The sequence below is a fragment of the Hydra vulgaris genome, chromosome 02, assembly GCF_038396675.1.
Source record: "Hydra vulgaris chromosome 02, alternate assembly HydraT2T_AEP".
NCBI lineage: Eukaryota > Metazoa > Cnidaria > Hydrozoa > Anthoathecata > Hydridae > Hydra > Hydra vulgaris.
In genome coordinates, this window is record NC_088921.1 from 37,090,001 (window position 1) to 37,113,066 (window position 23,066).

A 23,066-nucleotide genomic window follows, 5' to 3' on the forward strand; every position below is an offset into this window, starting at 1 on the left:
AGTAGTTTGTCAACTCCAGCCATTGAGCCGACTGAGGAAACTTTCGTTGGCTTTTTAGAAATTCCCAGACAATAAGCCACTCGTTGTTACTAGATTGTTTTAGCAATGCGTAAGTTTCTGTATGTGATATATCAAACAGACTGACCAGTGTAAGTGTAAAAGATGAAGTTTTTTGCTTTACTTTACTTTCTTGTCTTCTGCTTTCAAGAATTTTTTCATTGTCTCATATTCTTTTACCAAACGGACAATCAGCATAGTTCTTCTTGTTATGTTTATTGGAGTACGAGCAGGTAACCAAAGGTTTAAAACGATTTTGCTAATTAGATGAATTGCAATGATATTGTTTCTTTTCAGGGATTGTTTTCTCTCTCAAACATAAAATTGTTGTTTTGAGTTTAAGATTTATGTTTAATACTTCATAACTTTCCCCATTAATTTTAAAGAAAATTAATGTTTGCATGTAAATTTTTATTTCTACAAGTAGGAAAGTTGTCTCTTTAAGAGCTTCACAGGTAATAAAAGGTGTAAAATCAAAAAAAAAAAAAAAAAAATTGAAAAATATGACTTTTGAGATTTTTAACAATGCTGAAAATGATGGTATAATTTATTTTTTAATAATTCTAATTTTTTAAGCAACTATTTTGCATTTTGCAAGTATGATGTAAAGTAGCTTCCTTAGCAACGCCTATAGCAACGGAACAAAGCAGTATGAAAACTTTTGATTAACCACTATTTTGGTATATTTTCGTGTTCTGCAATAATAAAAGATTTAGTTTAGTGGCTAACTATGTTCAGTTTTAAAAATAAAGCTTTTTTACTTATTGAAATTGCAAAATTTCATGATCATTTGATTACTTACTTCTTGTGACTAACACAAGGTTTGTGATACAATATGTGCTTGAAATAATTTTTTAAGGTTAATAAATTACATATATAATGGGTTATTATAAGAATACTTCAAGATCTAAGAAGAGAAAATTTAGTGGTAATAGCACACCAAATGTATTAAAGATACGAATGCAACTGGGAACTTATCTGAAAATGTTTCATGTATTAGTTCTAGAAAGTTAAAATTTGATTTCAAAGATACAAACAATACAGACACATATGATTGCTTTCTTCTTGTTAATATATTTTTATCAAACAGTTATTTGATTTGTTTAGTGCATGTCATGATTGTAAAACCAAAGTTAACATCACAGATGATTATTCTAGCAGAATGGATTTCTCCCATGAGTTCATAAAACATGTACAAATGCTCAATGTTCATTTACATACAGTAAGTTTACTTCAAACATGGTTAAAAATGATTAAAAAGGTAGAAACATATTTGATGTTAACCTGAAAATGGTAATTGGAATCCATGAAATTGGAAGAGGACACAAATCAATGGTTAATTTTTCACAACTTATGAACCTGTTATGTTTAACTGTAAATGCTTTTAACAATATTAGTATAACCGTTAAAGAAGCGTACAAAGTTGCTTCAGAACAATGAATGAATGAGGCTGCTCTTAAAGCTAAGCAAGAGTCAAAAGATAAATTAACATTGGAGAAGCACTTGTCGTAGTTGCTATCGATGGTTCATGGCAAACACGAGGCCATACTTCATTAAATGGCGTTGTTACAGCCATATGTGGAGAAAAATGTTTAGATACACAAGTACTTAGTAAATATTGTAGAGGTTGTCAAGTTTGGGCAAATAATAAAAGTTTTGCAGTTTATGAAACATGGAAAGCAAAGCAAAAATGTAATCAAACTAGGTCCTCAGGAGCCATGGAGAGTGCTGGTGCATTTGATATATTTTTTCGTTCTTTCTTGCAATATGGTTTAATTCACAAATACTATAATATAATATCTAGAAGATGGTAATTCTCCCTCTTTTAATGATGTTGTTGCAAGCAAGCCATATGATGTTTTTAGTATTACACCTGAAAAATTAGAATGTGTTGGACATGTTTGGAAAAGAATAAACTTACGTTTGAGAAGTCGACGCAAAGTGTCATATGGCGATAAAAAATTGTCTGAAAAGGGAGACTAACTGAAGCAAGTGTAAATACATTGCAGAATGATTTTGGTATTGCTATAAGGGAAATAGCTGCAAAATTTAACTGATGAACAAAAAGCGTATCAAATAAAAAAAATATTTATGCTGTTTTTCGCAATTGCCCAGATTTTGAAGACATACCACATCGACATATTCTTTGCCCAATTGGTCCAGATAGGTGGTGCAAGTGAAAAATAGTAATAATGCAGATGAAGATGAAAATTATTCTCCTATATTAAACTTGTCTGAATGGATTTACGAAATTATTAAGAAAGACTATGATAAATTGAGTAACGATAGTTTATTGGAAAACAAGTCTTTATGGGCAAACTCATAATTGTAATGAAGGACTAAATAATATTATCTGCTCCTGATGTCCAAAAAATGTTTCTGTAATGACAGATGTACTTGAATTGGGAGTAAATTCAGCAGTTTATTCTTTTAATGAAGGTTCATCTGGTATTTGTCGTGTATTTAAACATTTAAATCTAGACTTTGGAAAAAAGACGATAACCAGTTCAGTAAAAAGGAACAGAAGCGGTTACAGAATATGGTGAACAATGGACAACCAAAAAAAGAAAAAGAAAAAGAAGGAAAGAGTTGAGAGGAATTTAAAAAGTTTGGATTGAAAAAGATCGAGAGCAATCAAAAAATAGCTACAAAAAGGAATGTTTTCAAAACTTTTTTTACTTACTTGCCTTTTATCTAATAATGAAGATTGTAAGATAATTTATAAACTCAAAACACGATATCTCAACATTAAAAAAAGCTTAGACCTTGTAAATTTTCCCCAATTGTCTAATACATATATATGTAGAGAATGGACTTGAATTTTGGTAATAGAGTGAATATTTATCAATTGCTATATCTTTTTGAACTTAACTCCCTAAAAATTAGTCAATTTTCAATTTTTAGGGACTTAAAATAAATATTTTAATTTTCATACATTGATTTTAGTTCATTCTCTACCTCATATATTAGATAATAATATTGCAAAGTTGCGAGTTGTTTTAATTAGCCATTCTGGTTTAATCGTGTTTTAAAAAATAAAGACAAATATGCTATTTTATGTTTTTTATCAATAAAGTCCTCATTTTTTTTTTTTTTTTTCAATAAACATTTGTATTTTATTATTATTTTCATTAAATTGATTTTATAAAACTGATTTTAGAATTGATTTAAGTTATTTTACTAAAACAAAAATTAATGAGCAGTTTTAACTAATAATTAATCTCATTAATAACTTGAGTTTCTTTATCAGGGCATGCGCACAAATTTCTTGCAGTGTTTAGTTTTTTTTAGGAATTTTCAGAAGTTTTTTAATGTTTTTAGAAATTTTAAAAAGTTTTTTAAAAATCTCTCTCCTTCACGTTTGTTATAGCATATAATATCTTTATATATGTTAAGAATATAATATCTAAACGCCTTTAAAAATAATTTGCTTTCTCTTCTAGAAAATTAAAAAAGGTTAAACAAAAAATTAAGTGAGTAAACAAAAGGATTTGAGCCCACGCAAAGCACTTCAACTATTTCGGCATGCAATAATATCATCTTTTCACACTATTTAATAATCTATAACTCCATTTTAAAAAAAAGATAAAAAAAGGGAGGGGGGGAGTTTTTCCCTAAATTATGAGACGTGGATCCTCTATTTCTTCTACCATATGCTGTAAAAGCATTGTAAGATATATCTGAAATGAAAAAAAAGTTATGTTATGATAAAAGAAGTAAAATTATATAAGCATTGCAAACCATTTTACCTGTTGCTGATCTTTTTCAAGAGCATTTTTAAAAATAGTCAAAATCTGTAAGAGTCATTTACTGCAAAGACAATTAGCTATTACACAAAACAACGAAAACATAAGATCGGTGCAAACAAAATTTATATTTGGACCAGAAAATAAAATTATTCTTACCTTGATTGCAACAAATTAATTTCTTTTAAACTACGAGCTAATGATCAACATAGTAAATTTTACTATGTTGATCATGAGATAATAAAGGTAAAATTATAAAAACAAACAATAAAATAAATAAAAAGGATATAGTAAAATGGTAACTTCTTTTTAAAAGTTGGATCTTATTAATCAAAAAAATGAACAGATAAGGACACATCAATAAACATACACAGTGAATAAGCTCTTTTGCGAATTTATTGAAGGTGCATTTTAGTTTCCCCCTAATTCAGTGATTGATAATTATGACAATTATTAAATGCAATTTAAAGCAATCACCAAATCTAAACTGACAATATTATTCTGACATGGAGGAATCATAGACATTATCACAGCAGCAAGTTATTCTAATATTTTGCATGTTCTGCTGACTGAAACTTTGATGGTGTTAAGTGCAGAAACAGAATTAACACTTTTTCAACAACAAATTTTTATAAACATAACTTGATATTTAAAAACAAAAAAGAAACAAAGTTGGTATTTATTTACAAACAAAATTTAACAAAAAAGGTTAATGAAATATGCATATTAAACTAAACTTTACAAATGTCTAAATCTTCTGCCAGATTATAATCAGCTTCACTAGTCCAGTAAGCAATGACATACAATGGGCTACTTTTTCTTTTTATTTTTTCAACTTTTCCATAGTAAATAGTTGCCTGACGAGTATCATCATCACTCCAAGTGTAAATAATCTTTCGACTAACTACTTCACTTTCTAAAATATCTGGAATATCTTGTTTCGTCAATCAAGCTCAGGAAAGACTAAATCAAGATTTTGTCTAGTTAGATATGTTATGGTTTGCTCTTTTTATCATTTCTTTTCGAAAATCTAAGTATTGACTACAATTTTGCAGTCTTTTTTTCCTTCCATATTAAATCGGAAAATTTATAAACTGTTCCTGTTCAGTTTTATTGCATGAGTCAATAAGAGCATGAACATTGTTTTTTTGTGCTCGTATTCGAGATAACAAATAGCACAAAGTAGTACTAGGGAAAGTTTTTTCGCAGCACTAAACATGCTTTTAACATCCTCTGCATCAATGTTGTTCACTCTTGCAGATTTTGTTTTAAACAAAAGATCTTTGTTATTTGCATTTTAAATTAATGTTCCTACGTTTGTAGAGAACTACAACGCGACATGCTAAAAAAGCAGACATTTGTCATCAGAACATTTCTTCAATTATTAGCTTTTTCTTAATAAAAGAAGCTTGCTATTATTTTGTAATTCTCATCTAAAAAAAATCATTTTCACAAGTTAACAAATCTAATGGACCATAATATATTTTAAAAACATTATCAACAGCTTAAACTATATTAATTCTATAGATGAAGAACATGATTTTCTTCTGAGATTTAAAATTTTTTCATCCATGGACCAGTGAAAAGTTTCCTAAAATTCTATAAACTTGAAGTTCTGATAAGACAAAATCAGTTGAGAAAACTTCCGGAAGACTTGTTTGTAAGCCACCATATTTAACTGTACGAGTGGGTAAAACCTTTTTAAACGTTTGATGACATGCAAAATAAACTCCAGCCAAGTGAAATAAGATAAGCAAACGATTTCCACAGTATGTTGAAATCAAACAATGTGAAAAACCTTCAGGCTCTACGAATACAGAAAAGCCTTTGGGATCAACTTAATCGTTTATAAACCTTACAGGTAAAATTATTTTGCTCATTTGCAAAATAATTTTACCAGCAAGGTAATTATTTCCAAAAAATTGTCTAGAAACACTTGCTAATTTTTAATGTCAAACAACACACAGTGAAAATGGTTTCTAGAGGATATAGCTGAAAACTTAGCTCATTAAACGGTTTATCCCATGATTTATTCAAAAATTCAATATTTGCAAGATTTACTTTTACTCTATCAGTCATTGTATTAACAATATTGCTTATCTTTGCTATACGAGTTTCTTGATAGTTTGCACTGTTAAACTCTGATAAAACAAGAGCAAGATGGACCATCTTGCTCTTGTTTATCAGAGTTTAACAGTGTTCAGTCAGAGTTTAACAAGGTCCGCCTTATAAATTTTATGTTGATGTTATTCAATAACAGTACCAACTGTTAACTGGTCAACAGCCTAAACTAAACACTTATATTGCATAGTAAAATGTACAGAACCAACATGGATATCCTCTTGTGTGGTAAAATCAATGCCAAGTGTAACCTTTATATTAGATAATAATTTATCTATTACTTGATAGTCAGTTACTATTCCAAACTCCTTTACCATCATTTCAACTGTACAGCGACAAGGCATAGATTCAAATTCAAAATCAAATCTTTGAGAAAAGTTTTCCAAGATGATTGGAATGTTTTTTGTTGGTACTTGACTACAAGTTGTATCATAAGCAAACAGCCTTAATTTGAATGTGTATGATTTATGATCTATTTTTGAACATTGGTAAGACGTTTTTTTTTATATAAATTTTCCTCTAAAAATTGAATTATTTAACTGTGATGCAGTTATACAATTTTCTTATTCTTGAAGTTGTTGATGTAATTGTTTAACATTTTGAAGCTCAGAGTTGATTTCTTACTGAAAATGTTTAAATAATTGCATTTTATTCTCTAAGCACATGCATTTCTTTCTTGACATTTTAATGATTTTTCTCGACCTGTATTCTGGATCATACATTTTTTTTGTTAAGCTTGAGTATCTGCACCTCTTTTCGCTTCAGCTTTTGGTATAGAACTTGCATGTGTTTTTGTTTTTGTAACAGACTTTTTAAGCTGCTTATACGGTCAGCATTTTTTTGTTCAAAAAAACTCTCTGAGCAATGGCTTTATGCAACCTTTATCGAAGAGATGACGCACGATGTACAGTTAGTGGTAGTAGGTTTAACAATTATAGGAACAAAGGCATAGTTTTTTTATTATTAGACTGTTTGATATCTGGTTTAATTTCAAATCTGGCTTATGACAAAGAGATTTATAGAGCTGAAATCTAATAATAGTTATGTTTTTGAATTTCTTAAAGTTGTTAATTACTTTTCTAACTCTCAGTTTGCAAACGATGCTTATATTTTTCTTCAGTGCTTTAAATGTTTCAATTAAATTGGGCCTATTTGAATAAAAAGTGAACATAATCTTACCCTTTAATATTGGTATTTCAAAAGATAATGGAAGGTTATATTGAAGGATATATATTCATATTTATAATTGAAGGATATATATTTATATTTATAATTGAAGGATATATATTTATATATATATATACATATATATATATATATATATATATATATATATATATATATATATATATATATATATATATATATATATATATATATATATATATATATATATATATATATATATATATATATATATATATATATATATATATATATATACAGCCCTCTGAATTAGGAAAATTAAGGTTTGCAATAGTTTGCAGACTTTAATGTGTTTGAGATAAGTATTTCAAGTTTTTTGTAATCTTTTTTTAATATTAATTTTAATATCATTTTCATTACACTTTGACTTTCCTGTTTTTAATGCATAAATTTTAATTTACTTGCAATTCTCGTATTTTTCAATATTGATCAGAATATTTTGAAAATTTTTCTTTAGATACTCTATCTATTCGTTAACCCAATCACGGTTCCTGGTTGGTTCAAGCATTATACAAAATTATCAAAACAACACGCAAAAAGATATGTCTTCATAAGACATGGTATCTTTTCCTTTTTTTAAAATTGCTACAAAAAAGCACGAGGCGTCAAATAAAGTAACAAAACAAATGCCAATGATAATTATGAAGCCTTTGAGAAAACCTATTCGGCTTAATCCAGATTTAGATTTTTTTGATTCAATAATAAATAGGCAGCAAATATGTGACACAATCGTCCAAGATTGTGAAAATAGCTTCTAAATTGAATTTTAAAAGATTTTTTTTTGGTTATACACAATTTTTTATTATATATTCCAATTGATTGAAATGTTTATTTTATAATATTTGTTTAATTTGTTTAATATTGTTTTAAAATTTTAATTCTATTTTGTATGTTAGGTTTGTTTATACTATACTTATACAATAAACATAGTAAAGTTTTCTTGAATAGTTAAAATTGTTAGTTTTGATAAATTTTAACTTTATAAGGTTTTAATAACATAAATAGTATAAGTTATATTATGTTTTATAAATAAATATATGTTTTAAATACATAACTATAAAATTAGTATTTTTAAATTAATAAAAATTCAACATTAAAACTAAAAAAAAAAAACATTTTCATAGTCGATATAATAAAGTATTAAATAATTATACCACAAAACAGTCCTAATATGATGTTACGCATTAATATAATGAAAGGAACAAGCCAACCAGTATTTGAAAATCTGTTACCTTTACCTAATTGTTACTTTTCCACGTGTTCTACAATATAACGCAATATCTTGTTTGTAGTGAAAATCTCTGGTTATTTATGAGTAATCAGAAACAGACATTTTTTAAAGTAGGTACAATTTTATAAATAGGCAATTTAACTTTGATTTTATTGAACTCAAAATTTTCATCCGGTTTTAAAATAAGTCATTTTTAGTTATCTGTTTTAGTTATATGCACCTTTTTAAAGTACCTAAAACTGATTATTTGGAAAAAAATTCCTTGATGAGATTAGGTTTTTTACTTATAGTATTTAAATTTAGGCATTTTTTAATTAAATTTGTAAATGGTATCAGTGTAACATGAAAAATACTTTTATATTTTATATACTTATATAGATTTTTACAAATTTGTGTAACTTTTTTCTATGTATGAACGTAAATGAATGTAAGAATGACAATATCAATTTATTTTTTGCGAGTTGCTATAGTAATAAAGAAGTTATCTATAGTTATGTGTTTATAACTTAACGTCAAGGGAAGAATTTTTTGAGTTGCTGTGGCGCAGTGGTTTAAGCTTTAGCTGCAATAATCCCTGTGTTTAGTGTTCAGGGTATATTTCGCGTTTTCGCTTAATGGGCTAGGTGCTGGGCAAAAACTTAAAAAACAAATTAAATATTTAACTGTATAAAAAAACATGTATTTCGGATTCTGTTGATTTATTTTAACAACCGTTTTGATTATTTTTTAGAAACAAAAATAAATCAATTGCAAAGAAATCAAAAATATTTAAAAACTTCGGCTTCCCTTCCGTTCAAAAACAAAGAAGGGGGTTGAAAATCTTGCAAACTTGCACATATTTAATTTTTGAGCTTGCACAATGTCTGCAAGTGTCAAATCTAAAAAATTAAATTTTGCGGTTGACTCTGCGCACGCACTTAAATATAATATTATAAGAAACAAGCACAATTTTCAAAGTTTTTAGGTACTAGTAACTACTGCACAACGAGCTTTTGCCAACTTTAGTCAACTGCCGAGATATTGAAAGTTAAGCTTCATTTTGAAGATTTATATAAAATCTTCACCATAAATTAAATAAAATCTTCAAAGCTTCATTTTGAAGATTTTATTTAATTTATGGTGATAAAGGCACCCTAAATTGGCTCTTAAAATCTGTTTCTTTTAAGAATTCTTGTGAACTTTTGCAAAAACTATTTTAACCAGTTTTAAAAACTTCTCAAAGTCCTTCTAAAAAAAGAATACTCAAAAAAGATCAGTAAGATATATTTAAAAAAAAAAGAAGCAAACTACCAAGGATGAGAGTGTGTTGGTGCGGACAAATAAGGTAACTTGTGCTAAGAAATAGTCGCATTCATGATAGAAGGACTAAAAGAACTTATTTTTTTTTTTTGTTCAAGCATTTCCGGATGTAACATTCGTTGGAAAATGGTTATCACAAAAGTAGCTGACAGCCGTAAAAATCTAATAGGTACTGGGCTCACTTTGTGTAGTACAGTGACAGGAAATAAATCCACTAATTTTAATGCATTCTCATTATAAATTACCGTGTCTGAATTAAAATATTTTATTATTCAGCCCGCAGAATCATAGAAAAAAGACATATTTGTTTTATTATAGTGTGCACTTAGTCAAAAACCTCAGAAATAATTTATTAAATGTAAAAATTTGTTTTTCTAAACTTTAAATTCCATAATGCAAACAGCAATTGTAATTGTTTATTAGGATATTTTGGTTGGGATGATTTATTCAAAATTTACAATAATGATAATGGACTGAATAGTAAAATAAAAAAAGCCCAATAGCTTATATATGAGGAATTAAATCCTGGAAATAATTAACAAAGTGTGCCACTTGCATTAGCAATTATAAATGAAACTTCAATTGCAGCTTCAAAAAGCTGTTATCCAAATCGAAAAGATGTTTCAAATATTTTAACTATATTTACCAATTGGTGGGCAACAACTGATTCTAAAGAAAGGCTTTCACCTAATATTATTAGCAATTGTATTAGAAGAGAAGAAAATGATATTTTACAAAGCTCTGGCTGATTGTATCAACCAATGTTCTCTTTCGCCTGCATTTTACCTCGCATGTCAAACTGCATCAGCATTTGTAAATACTTTACGTGAGCAAGCACTGCTTGTTGAGGAGCTCCTGAAAGATGGGTTTTATTTTGGGATGACAGCTTGTTTACAAAGTGATCCAATTGACAGACGTTTCTCACAGTACAGGCAAATGAGTGGGGAAAGATTTCTTGTAAGTCTAAAAGAAGTTTTAAACTCAGAAAGAGTTTTGTAATGTCGTTATTTAGTTGAGGAGCATATAAACTTCTGGGAAGAAAATTTATTGCCACATATTCATCTTTCCTTGACAATACTTGATGAACTGTTTATGATTCGATGTAACGAAATTATGGAAAGTTACCTGGGTTAAAACAGTCAAGAAATAGCAATAAATATAGCAGGCTATGTTGCAAAAAATTTTGTCAAGAAGGTATATATGCAAAAACTGCAAAGCATGTTTGAAAGCTTGAGACATTGATCTTGAAAACAATTTTTATCTATCTCTCTTTACACGCGGTTGACTATTTGTTCTATCCAAACAGCTGGCAGATTTTGTTTGTAGCGTATATGCTATTTTGAATTTAATTGAAAATGAAACTTCATTACTATTGATTCCAGTCATTAATTCATTAACATATCCGTTACATAAATACGCACTAAAAACTTGATTGTGAAAATCATGAAATTACTTTTTAAACAAAAATTCTAGTTAATGTATTTTTTAATAACAAAACCTATTAATGGATTTCCATTTTTAACTAACCAACATTTAAAAAGAAGCAAAGAAAAAAGTGAAATCAAAACTGCTAGTATGTCAGTTGTGTAGCATTTATTTATACAGTTTTATAAAATTTACATATTATTTGATTTCTTTAAACTATTTCTTGACATTTTTTTCATAGAAATGTACATGAGTAAAGATATAAATTATAGATAAATACAATATACATAGATATAAATGTATATTAATTTGAATAGTTTCTTTGACAATTCTGCAACAAATAATATACAAATGATTTCAACCTTTGATACCTATTTTATCTCTAAAAATATATAAAGGGTTTTGCAATAAGTTCGTTCGGTTTTATTTAATGTGCTTTCTTTAACAAAAAACAATAATTGCGATAATAAATTGATCAATTATGTTTTCGCCGATACTGCTTACAACCTCCATCAACCTCTGGACCAATTTGTTGATGCCTGTTTTTGAGGTCTTCTTCGCTGTTGGATTTAACACCCCTCATTTAATTTGACAAAGAGCGGAAAAGGTGATAATCTGTTGGCGCATGGTTCAGAGATTTTGGTGGTGGTTGAAGAACCTTCCACAAGATATCTTAGAGTGTGGTTTAGACGACTTGAGCAACATGGGGTCTGGCGTTGTTGTGGAACAAGATGACTTGGCCTTGTCGATCAGGTCATTTCAGTCGCATAAACTCATTTACGCGACGTAGTTGGGCAATTTAGAGCTCCTTATTGACCGTTGCATTCCTTTAAAGCAATTTTCAGTGCATCACGCTTTCCCAGTCACACCAAACGCAGATCATCTTCTGTTTATGGGTGGAGATCTTGCTTGACTCTCAACGACAGCGTGTATCCTGGGCCACCCACTCCATTCTTGATTTTTCATTGACGTACAGACACCATTTTTCATCTCCCGTAACGACTCGGCACAAAAAGCGCTGTTTATGGCCGCGTGATGTTCGGTGGCGCGCAAGGTGTTAAGCAGCAATTTATAGAAGATTTTCTTTGCTGACTTTGTTAAGCTTGTAAGGCACCTAGGCTCCGATGTTTTTAGCAAAATCAAGACTTGTTTGGCGACCATCTGCCTTCAAAAGTGAATTGAAATGCTCCTAATCGAATTTAGTTGGTTGGCTACGAATTTTGTGGGTTGTCTTTAAGGTCGCCAATTTTGAACTTTGCATATCACTTCTGTGCTGCGTGCTTATCTATTGCAGCTTCTCAATACACGTTGCATATGCCTCGAGTGGCTTCAGCTGCATTTTGACCGCCATGCAAAGCGATAGTAGTGTAGAACAGTAGGTGTCGGAAATGCTACTTTTTGCAACTTAGGAATGTCATTTCTAAGGGTGATATATAGGAAAAACTGAAGATATTCAGAAAAAACAAATAACACAGTTCTGTAGAGCAGAATCGGCACTATGTAATAAATGCAAACACTTTGCTCAATAACAAACAAATCCTGTAAATAAGTCTCTTTGAAAAAATCTAAAAAAACTTTTTCCCTAATTTATTATATAGCAAAAACCAAATGCTACGTTTTCATTGAAAGTCTTAAGGTTAAAATTGAGAATCTGACTTCCTTTTTAAAAATATTTTTTTTGCGCAGCCATTTTTTCACTAAAAATTAGCCTCCTAATTTCAACAAACGATTAAAACATCAGAAGTTTAATATAGAAAAATAAAAAATAATAGTTTTTCATTTTATTAGTTATTATAATTAAAATAAAAATAAAAAAGAAGACTGAATAAAAATATCACATTATCAGGATAACATAATAATATGGATTTAGAAAGTATTGAGAAATTTGTTGCAGATTTACTTGAAAAACAAAGCAATGCAAACTTAGATGAAACCAAAAAACTTTTGAAAAAACAAAAGAAAAACTTTGCGTCTTTAACAGCTGCGAACTTGAAAATGTTCACTGAGAGACTTGACAAGTACGAAAAAGAAAATATAAAGAACCTAATAAAAATAAATAAATTCGAAAATGATTTAGAACAAACAAATAAAAAAGTCGTCTCCTTAGAAAATGATTTACTTGAAATGAAAAAATTTATTCAAACCAATGACGATATTGCTTCAGAAAAATTTGAACTTGTGAAATCAAAAACAAAAGAGATAAGTTCAAAGCTAATAGACAACAGCGAGATATTAAAACTAAAAAGTAAGCTTAGAGAAATAGAAGATAGATCCAGAAGAAACAATCTGAGAGTTGATGGTTTAAAGGAAAGCAAAAACGAAAGTTGGAGTGATAGTGAGGCTAAAGTGTTAAAATTATTTGAAAAAACTCTTGGGTTAAAAGATATAAAAAAAGAAAGGGCACATAGAACTGGTTCTAGAGACAATAAAAAAGTCAGATTCATAGTTTTGAAATTGCTTAATTATAAAGACAAGGAAAACATTCTAAAAAACTCTTGGAAATTGAAAGGGGAAAATATTTATATCAAAGAGGATTATTGCGCGGAGACGATGCTAATTAGAAAAGAATTACGGGCGGGCATGAAAAAAGCACGAGAAGCTGGAATGTTTGCGTATATATCATACGACAAGTTGGTGGTTCGCGAATAGTCTCGAAAAGCAACGTAAATATTTTATATTTCTTTGAACGATACTTTATTTTTATTTTTTTTTAGTTTTTCAAATTTTAATTTAACTTTTAGATATGGAGAATAATCTCTCTTCTAATATTAATGCTAAAAATATTGTGTTTAGCGATAATAACTTTGATAATCATACTGAAATCTTATTAGAAAGTGAGTACTATTCAATACCTGAATCTACTCAATATCTCTGTGAGAATAAGAATAAATTTTCAATATTGCATATTAATATTCGAAGTATGAATAAAAACTTCAAGAACTTTAAGTGTTTATTGGGAGAACTTGATCATGATTTTAAAATAATTTGTTTCACAGAAACATGGCTTAAAAGCAATGAAACAAATTCTAATTTTGAGTTAAGAAACTATACATCAGTTCATCAAATGCGCGATATTTGCGTTGGTGGTGGTATAAGCATATACGTTCACAATTCCATTGATTTTATTCAGCGTAAAGATCTTAATGTAAACAATTCAGATTGTGAGGCATTAGGCTTATTATTGAGGGAAAAATGATTTATCGTAAAGAAGTTATTATTGAGAAATTAAACAATTTTTTTCTTGATGTTGGTCCAAACCTAGCAGCCAAAATTCTAGTTGGTCAAAAAAACTTTGATTCATATCTTGCAACAACTGATTTAATTATGGAAGAACCGATTTTAACCAAAAGTGAACTACATACTGCTTTTAATAGTCTGAAAAAAATAAAAGTGCAGGAATAGATCAAATTAATGTTAATGTAGTTAAATCTGTTTTTGATATTATCTAACCCTCATTATTCCATATTTTTAATCTCTCCCTTAAATCAGGTCATATTCCAGATCAACTAAAAATTGCAAAAATAACACCTATTTTCAAATCTGGCGATGAGACCAATATTTCAAACTACAGACCAATCTCAGTCTTACCCTGCTTTTCTAAACTAATTGAACGCATTATAGACAACAGACTATATAAATATCTATCTGAAAATAAGATTTTATATAAAAATCAATACGGTTTTAAAAAAAATCATTCTACTAACCATGCAATAATTGAATTGGTTAAGCATATATCAAATGGATTTAATAGTGATTGCTATACAATAGGGGTTTTTATTGATTTATCCAAAGCTTTCGACACAGTAAATCATGAAATTCTTTTGAAAAAATTAGAAAACTATGGTGTTAAAAATCAACGTTTACTTTGGTTTAAAACATACTTAACTAACAGAAAACAGTTTGTACTTAAAGAAACAAAAGACTCAAAAAACAACTTAATAACTTGTGGAGTACCCCAAGGTTCTATTTTGGGACCATTATTGTTCTTACTTTATATAAATGACTTATATTTATCATCAAAAGTATTAAATACTATCTTATTTGCAGATGACACTAATTTTTTTTATTCTCACAAAGATATTACTGTTCTTTTTAAAATATTTATCGTAGAATTAGATAAGATCAACGAGTGGTTTATAAGTAACCGACTATCATTAAATGTAGAGAAAACAAAATTTATCCTATTCCATAAACCTAGTAAAGCCGAGAATATTCCTCTTAAACTACCCAATCTTTTAATCAATAACAAAATAATTAAAAGTGAATTGACTACAAACTTTCTGGGAGTGCTCTTAGATGAAAAATTGTCATGGAAATTTCATATTAAATATAATGAAGGTAAGATCTCAAAAAATGTTGCCATGTTATACCGAACAAAACCTTTTCTTAATTACGAGTCTTTAAAAAAATTATATTTTTTGTTTATACACAGTTATCTTTCATACTGTAACATTTCCTGGGGTAGCACTAATCACACTAAACTCAAAAAAATTTATAGTAAACAAAAACATGCTTGCAGGATAGTATTTGGGGCAAATAGAAAAACACAATGCGAACCTCTCGTACGTCAGCTTGGAGCTTTAAATATTTATAAGCATAATATTCATCAAGTAATGTTATTTATGTTTAAAGCAAAACTTGGGTTTTCTCCAGTAACATTTCAATCCTACTTTAATGAAATCTCCCATAAATATCCAACCAAATTTTCAGTGAATAACTTTGTGGTTCCCATAAACCTTCTTAAATTATGTTCGTACCAAATTCAATATCGGGGACCTTTAGTTTGGAAAAAAATTCTTCCAATCTTTAGTAAAAAACAAAACTTCGTTTTAAACTGCACTTTGCAAAGTTTTAAGGATGATTAAAACGGTATTTACTGAACATGGAATTCGATAAATTAGATTTCAAATTTTTTGAAAACAATTTAAAGGTTTGGACTGGATCGCTTGAAAATAAATTAAATCTTTATCATTTTCTTTAGCTTTTATTAAAATGGTTTCTAACCATTAGTAAAAAAGATAACGAAAATAAAATTGTCTTTTTCGTTCATATTTTTGATGATATTAAATAATCAACCCAAATACTTATGTTTACATATATTGCTTTTTTTTTTTTTAATTAAACAACGCATTTTTTTTGTGTTTTTATAACTTTCATGATTTTCTGTCGTTTTTACTTTTTTATTTTTAAAATTATTCTGCTGGAAGATTGTTAGCAACAAATTATTTTATTGCTAAAGTATTTGATTTGTTTTTGTTTTTGTATTTATACTGTCTTTTTGTCTTTTATCATTTATTGTGCATGTAAATATTTGTGTGACGGGGTTCGATGATAAGACAACCTGTCTTTTTCTTGCTCCGGCCAGGATTTTTCTTTTATTGTAATTTTTTTTTTTGTAATATTTATCAACGGCAAAATAAATAAATAATAATAAAAAAAATAAATAAATAATAATTTCCTATTCAAAAATGTAAGTTATACGGCTGTAAATAGTTGCATATGATACATATCATTTTGCCTGTTCATCTCATTTTACTTAAACAAACAACAACAACATTCAGGAGCGTATAGATTATTAGCTTTACTTTTGCTATTTCATTTTGATCACTTCTTTTTCACAAAATAAATCAAATTACAGAATTTCAAAAAAATTAAGTTAAATCTATATTTTAAAAAATGTTACGTTTGTTACGCAAAATATATATATATAAAACTTTTTAAAAATATATAAAAATTTATATTAAAGTTAAAAAAACAAACAAAATAAATTGCCCTGCTGTTCATGGTGCCCCACTGTTCTCTACTTTATAAGTCAATGGAGGTAACGTGTAGAAAAATATACAATAAATATAAGAACTGACAAACGAATAACTAATAACAAAATATAATTGCTAAAATTTATTTTATTAACTACCCTTATTCTCGTTTATTAACTTAAAATCTTGTTCTATGAACTTTCCTAGTGGTTTGAAACGAAGAAGCTTTGTCAAAGTCATGATTCGTATCGTTGACATTTGCTTTATTGGTATATCCGTATTTTTTTGATAGATAAATCTGTGTTTGCTCACTATATTACATACCCTAGCGTTGAGAGTAGTTAACATGTTTAATAGTGACTCACTGACTGCATATTTTTGTAATACTTTACACAGTTCTTGAATGTACCACGAACCTTGTTTCGTATGGCGCCAAGAATCAGTACCTTAATTATGAAAACATTCAAAACCTTTTGATTCAAGTTTAAAAATTTTAAAAATTAAATATAAATAACAACAATAAATAAAACAATAACAATAAAAATAATTAAATGCTAGAATATTACAAAGTAGACAAGTGTTTTTTTTAAAGTAAACTTTTTGCATTTAAAAGTAATTTAAACTAAGCTGCATTGATCATAGAGGCGTTTATGACTTTAAGGGGTTTAAGCTATTTCTAATTATTCAAATACAACGAAACTTAGAACCAAATTAACGTTTCTTTATTGATATGTTAAAAAAAAATACAATTTAATCAAGTGTAAACAGTAGCAGTCAAGCTTTTTCAACTCAAAAAGAGAGGTACTTAGTATTTTTACGTTTATAGTTGAATAGATATTTACTGCAAGAATTATCTTTATCTTCCTTAGCTACAGCTTACCAAACAGTCACAAGAAAAAAATAAACACTATAAATAGGTTCATTCATTTAAAACAAAGCTCGTCAAGTAAAGTTAAAGGATTATTTGCTATAAATAATTTTATTTTAAATGAAAAATAAGAATAGTCGCCAACTAATCATCATCAACATTTTGAATAAAACCTATAACAAACCCAAATCATCTGATACAATTAGAAGTCAATTTGTTGTTTTAAAAAATTTAACTTAAAATCTTATGATGCACAAACAGAACATGTATAAAATAAACAATTTTTATTTCATATTTTTAATGAAAAACGTTTTTATTCATTAAAATAGAGATAGCATCAGATGCACAGCCTTAGTGAAATCGCTATTAATAGAATTAACTTACATAGATGTCATGCGCAAAAAAACTTCTTTAAATTAAAGGACATTTTATACTGTGATAAAATATTAAGTAATCTTGATGTTATTAATTTATACAAACTTGGTTAATAGAATGACAACCATAATATTTAACTATTATAATGCACTTTTACGTTTATAAAATAAAAGAAAATATATTTAAAAAAATTATAAGAAAAAAAATACCTGGACTTGCAGCCACAGAAAAACAAAAGTCGGCAAAGTCAAAAGTTTCATCTAAACTTTTTAAACTATTTAAATTATTTGAAGTTTCATACCGTTCTCTCTGACTTGCTGCAATAAAAAAAAGTTTTGGTTTACCAATTAACCATTTAGCAGAACTATCACAAATAGCAGCTTGCATATCGCTAAAATCCAATTCTTTACCATCAGCCCCATACACACCATCTTGGAAACCATGTGACAAAATACAACACACAAAACAATCAATCTTTTCTTCATTTAAAGGAGGAGATTTAATAATATCTAGTATGCTCTGAGCATCTTTATCATAATGAAGATTGATTTTAAAATTCAACCATGAAAATACTTTTTCTAGTTCAATAACATCATATTGAGTACCAGCGCGTCGCGTAAATGGATAAAAATCTATAGTTTCTACAGATTCATCAAAGCTTTTGCATATAATATGACAGATTCCTACTGGATTACTATTCAATGCGTAATATAACTGAGAATCTAAAAAAAAATTCTTATCAGAATTCTCCGAGGTTGTCTGCTTATTGTTTGCAACAGACTCGCAAAGAAATTTAACTACATAAATAAAACCTTTTGGTCTTGTTTCTTGAATAGATGTTTCTAGACTGTCTTCAGATGGTTGCTTATGATTGGATTTTGAAGCTAGAAATTCACCTGGTTTCATTAGTTTTGGTTGAGTGGTTTGGGGTTTAGAATTACTAGGAGTAATTAAATTCTCGTTTCTTTCATCTAAGTAAAATATTTTATTGTTTTAGCAAATAGGATACTCTTTGAAAAAAAACTTGAAATTGCTGATTAAAATCAAATAAAATTTCCCAATTTGCATTTATTTTATTATAACTTTTATATTATAATTATTATAACATTTTGTTAATAAAATAATATTATCAAAATAAACTGTCAACAAAATAATGGTAAATACTTGTTTAATAAAAATGTTGAATCCGCAGTAGTTGACTAGTGGTAGAACACTCAGTGATTCATGCTGTAAAACTATACTGCACCATATGTATTTGCATATATATATATATAAATATATATATATATAAATATAATATATATATATATATATATATATATATATATATATATATATATATATATAAATATATATATATATATATATAAATATATATATACATATAAATATATATATATATATATATATATATATATATATATATATATATATATATATATATATATATATATATATATATATATATATATATATCAGTTCTCGGGATTTATAAACTTAATTTTATTTGCTATTCTAAATGAATAAAAAGTTCTAAATAATATCGCTAAAATAAAAACAAAAACATAATTAACATTTTATCTAAATTCTGGGTAAAACGAAGAGTTTAGCAAAAGCAAAACAAAATATAGGAAAGCAAATAAAAATTAAATTTTTAAAACCTTTAATTTTGCTTTCGCTATTTTCTGTTTTTGCTCTGCTATTTTTTTCACTTTACCCATAATTTATATAAAATGTTAATATTTTGTTTATTTTTATTTTAACAATATTATTTAGAACTTTTGAATAAAACAGTCGTTTTGGCATTTTTATTATAAAGTGCTATTCTATCAAATTATGCAAAATGTTTTCAGTTGTTTGATTTGTTGAATCCTGTTTCTAAATTTTGTGCCCACTCTTCCATATATATATATATATATATATATATATATATATATATATATATATATATATATATATATATATATATATATATATATATTTATATATATATATATATATATATATATATATATATATATATATATATATATATATATATATATATATATATATATATATTTATATATATATATATATATATTTATATATATATATATATATATATATATATATATATATATATATATATATATATATATATATATATATATATATATATATGTGTGTATATTAGGGATATGACTTTTTAATTTTTTTTCAAATAAAATGTTTCCTGTATCATAAATCGATGAACTTTTACCTAAAATCATGAAAAAGGCCCAAATAGCTTTCTGCAACAAAAAAAGGTCACCCCCAAAATAAAAATTTGATTTACCATTTTTATACATTCATTTTTGACCGATGTTTTAATCTTAAGCTTAATTCTCAGCTTAATTCTATTTATTTCATTATTTTGTTATGAATTTATAAATATAACGCCACACGTTACCATGGCAACGAAACGGCCGTGTGCCGGCAAATACTTGGAATTGTTATGTGATGACGTCATTGTGTTATCACGGTGATATAGACGACTGTAACAGACTGTAGAAGATTATAGAACTTAGTAGAACATTCTGGAAGCTCTAAATAATTATATAAGCGAGCTGCTGTCAGAGCTCAGTGTTGATAATGTGAATAGTTCTATGAAGTACTCTGCGTGTAACTGAGCTAATAAGGAACTACTGTAGCGAACTAAAGACGCTGTAAGTGTACGAAGTATAAGTAGTTGTAGCATTATCGTTAGGATACGGACTGGATTATCGAACTGTTATCAACATTGACTGGATTATCGAACTATAATTGGATTACTATACAGTTAAAGTATTTTATTAATTAAACGACTTTATTAAACGGATATTTACGCTCAGCTATCCGTAAAGTCGTAACAATATTATATGATGTCTCACAAGAAAAGTCATACCACAGTAACAAAGAACAAGAAGACTTGGACTAAAAATTTGGTGAGATTTCAAGAGTCACACAGAAGAAGAGGAAGCGTGGCTGTAGAAGAACATTCACTCGATGAAAAATCCAGAATACCACTTCAATTGCAGATCGTAGGAAGATACCAGTTTCTCGGAGCATATGTTAAAGGAAGAAAAGAACGAATAGACCAAATTTCTAAGGAAATTACAAAATTGTGGGACAATAAACTGAATTTTCCACGTGTGTCTGATCAAGTGATAAGAGCAAAGCTTATGAAGGTGCTGAAGGTCTATGATGAATGTGTCAAGCGTGGAAAATATGATGTTCTCAATGCATTATTTGACATCACGAAAGTGAATGGCCAGTGGTTATCCTCGGAAGATAATCGTCTATACCACCTACAAAAAGAAAGTAAAGGACAGGTGGGGTACTCAACAGGACAAGTGGCAAGTAAAGAAACCATTCACCCTTCCAAGAGAAGGAAAGTCCAGTCTGGAACAGCAATACCTTCCACATCACAAGTCCTGTCTACCACAGACAGTGGTACTGAATCTGAAAACTGCAAAAGTAAGAGTGAAGATGATGAAGACGACGACGGTGATAAAGACGATGATGAGGACACTCAGAAAAAAACTAGAAAGCACTACAAAAGTAAATTTGCTGTAAGTATGGTTACATCAAGTGGAGTTTCCACAAAGAAAGCTGCTAAAATATGCAATGTATTATCACAACAAGGTATTGATATTCCAACTCCAAGTCAATCAGCAATTTACAAGTCCATATTCAAAGAGGCAGGTAAATTAAAAAAAGAAATGATACAACAACTTAAAATGGAACAGTGGTCCTTACACTTTGACGGCAAACGAATAGATGATAAGGAATATCAGGTAGTTGTACTTCAGAATGAAAGAACTGACGTGAAACTTGATGCACTGCGTTTAAAAGATGGCAAAGCTGAAACTGTTGCTGAAAAAATTGCCAAACTTATTGATGAATACAATTTGTGGAATTCAATTAAGATGATCATTACTGATACAACAAACGTCAATACTGGGAAGAGAAATGGAGTTGTTGTGAAGTTGCAACGTATGTTTAAATTAAAGGGTGTCACAATACCACAATTTATCGGTTGTCAGCATCACGTACTAGACAGGATTCTCCGTCTGGTGATGGACGAAGAACTTGGGGGTGATACCAAATCTCCAAACATTGAATACCCATTTGTGTCTGAACTTTTGAATAAGTATGATGAACTGAAGGATAAGTTTGTGAATGGAACTGTAGAAATTCTTGATAAATCAGGGTGGAGAGACGATATGAAGTTTTTGTACCATTTCACAAGAGTGTTTAGGTTCTATGAAGAACAAAGAAACTTCCCTCTGATTCACTTTCAGAACATTCCTAATATGAGCAATGCCAGATGGAACTCAAGAGCCATTCTCGCCATTCTGGCGTTCATTCTTATGCCTGAAGCGAGAAAGAATTTGGAGAAGGTTTGCAGGTTCATTTCATATGAGTGGGCAGAACATTGGTTTAGTAGTCAAAAGTACAATGACAATGACTTCAAGAATTTATCTGATGTATTGAAGCCTTACAAAAAGGCATTGCAGTCATTCAAAAATCACTGGAAGAAAGAGCCATCCGTCATCGACATACAACGAAGTAATCAGATAGCTGAACGTGCAATCAAGGTGATGCAAGACCTGTATGCTTCCTGCAGAAAGAAAGACAAACTGCAACTTCGATTCATTCTAAGTAATAAGCGCTAGACTCTTTATGAGACGTGAGCATCATGTGACCCATGTACTAAACACAGTAGGCCTATAGACACAGACAGTTATGTATATTGTTGTACTAGACGCTTTGATACTGTTAATTTTGTAATACTTGTATAATTATATATCACATAATGTTTTTTGTTATATCACAGTACATGTTGCATAAATAAATAAAATAACAACAGGAGTATGACTCTTACAACATCTTCAGCCTTTAATATTCATTTACTGTACAAAAGTGTACCTATTGAAAATTCGATTTTTTGGTTTTGGGGTGACCTTTTTTCAAAATAT

General features: G+C 28.3%; 1 protein-coding gene across 1 annotated transcript; it reads right to left on the reverse strand.

Moving 5' to 3' along the window:
- Nucleotides 1-16,897: 16,897 nt before the first annotated feature.
- LOC136076043 (caspase-8-like) lies at nt 16,898-20,803 on the reverse strand. The gene is made up of 3 exons (XM_065789507.1): nt 20,752-20,803; nt 18,294-19,055; nt 16,898-16,956 (listed from the first exon to the last, which is right to left on the reverse strand). The coding sequence occupies exons 1-3, from the start codon at nt 20,801-20,803 to the stop codon at nt 16,898-16,900; spliced, it is 873 nt and encodes a 290-aa protein (XP_065645579.1).
- Nucleotides 20,804-23,066: the final 2,263 nt, after the last annotated feature.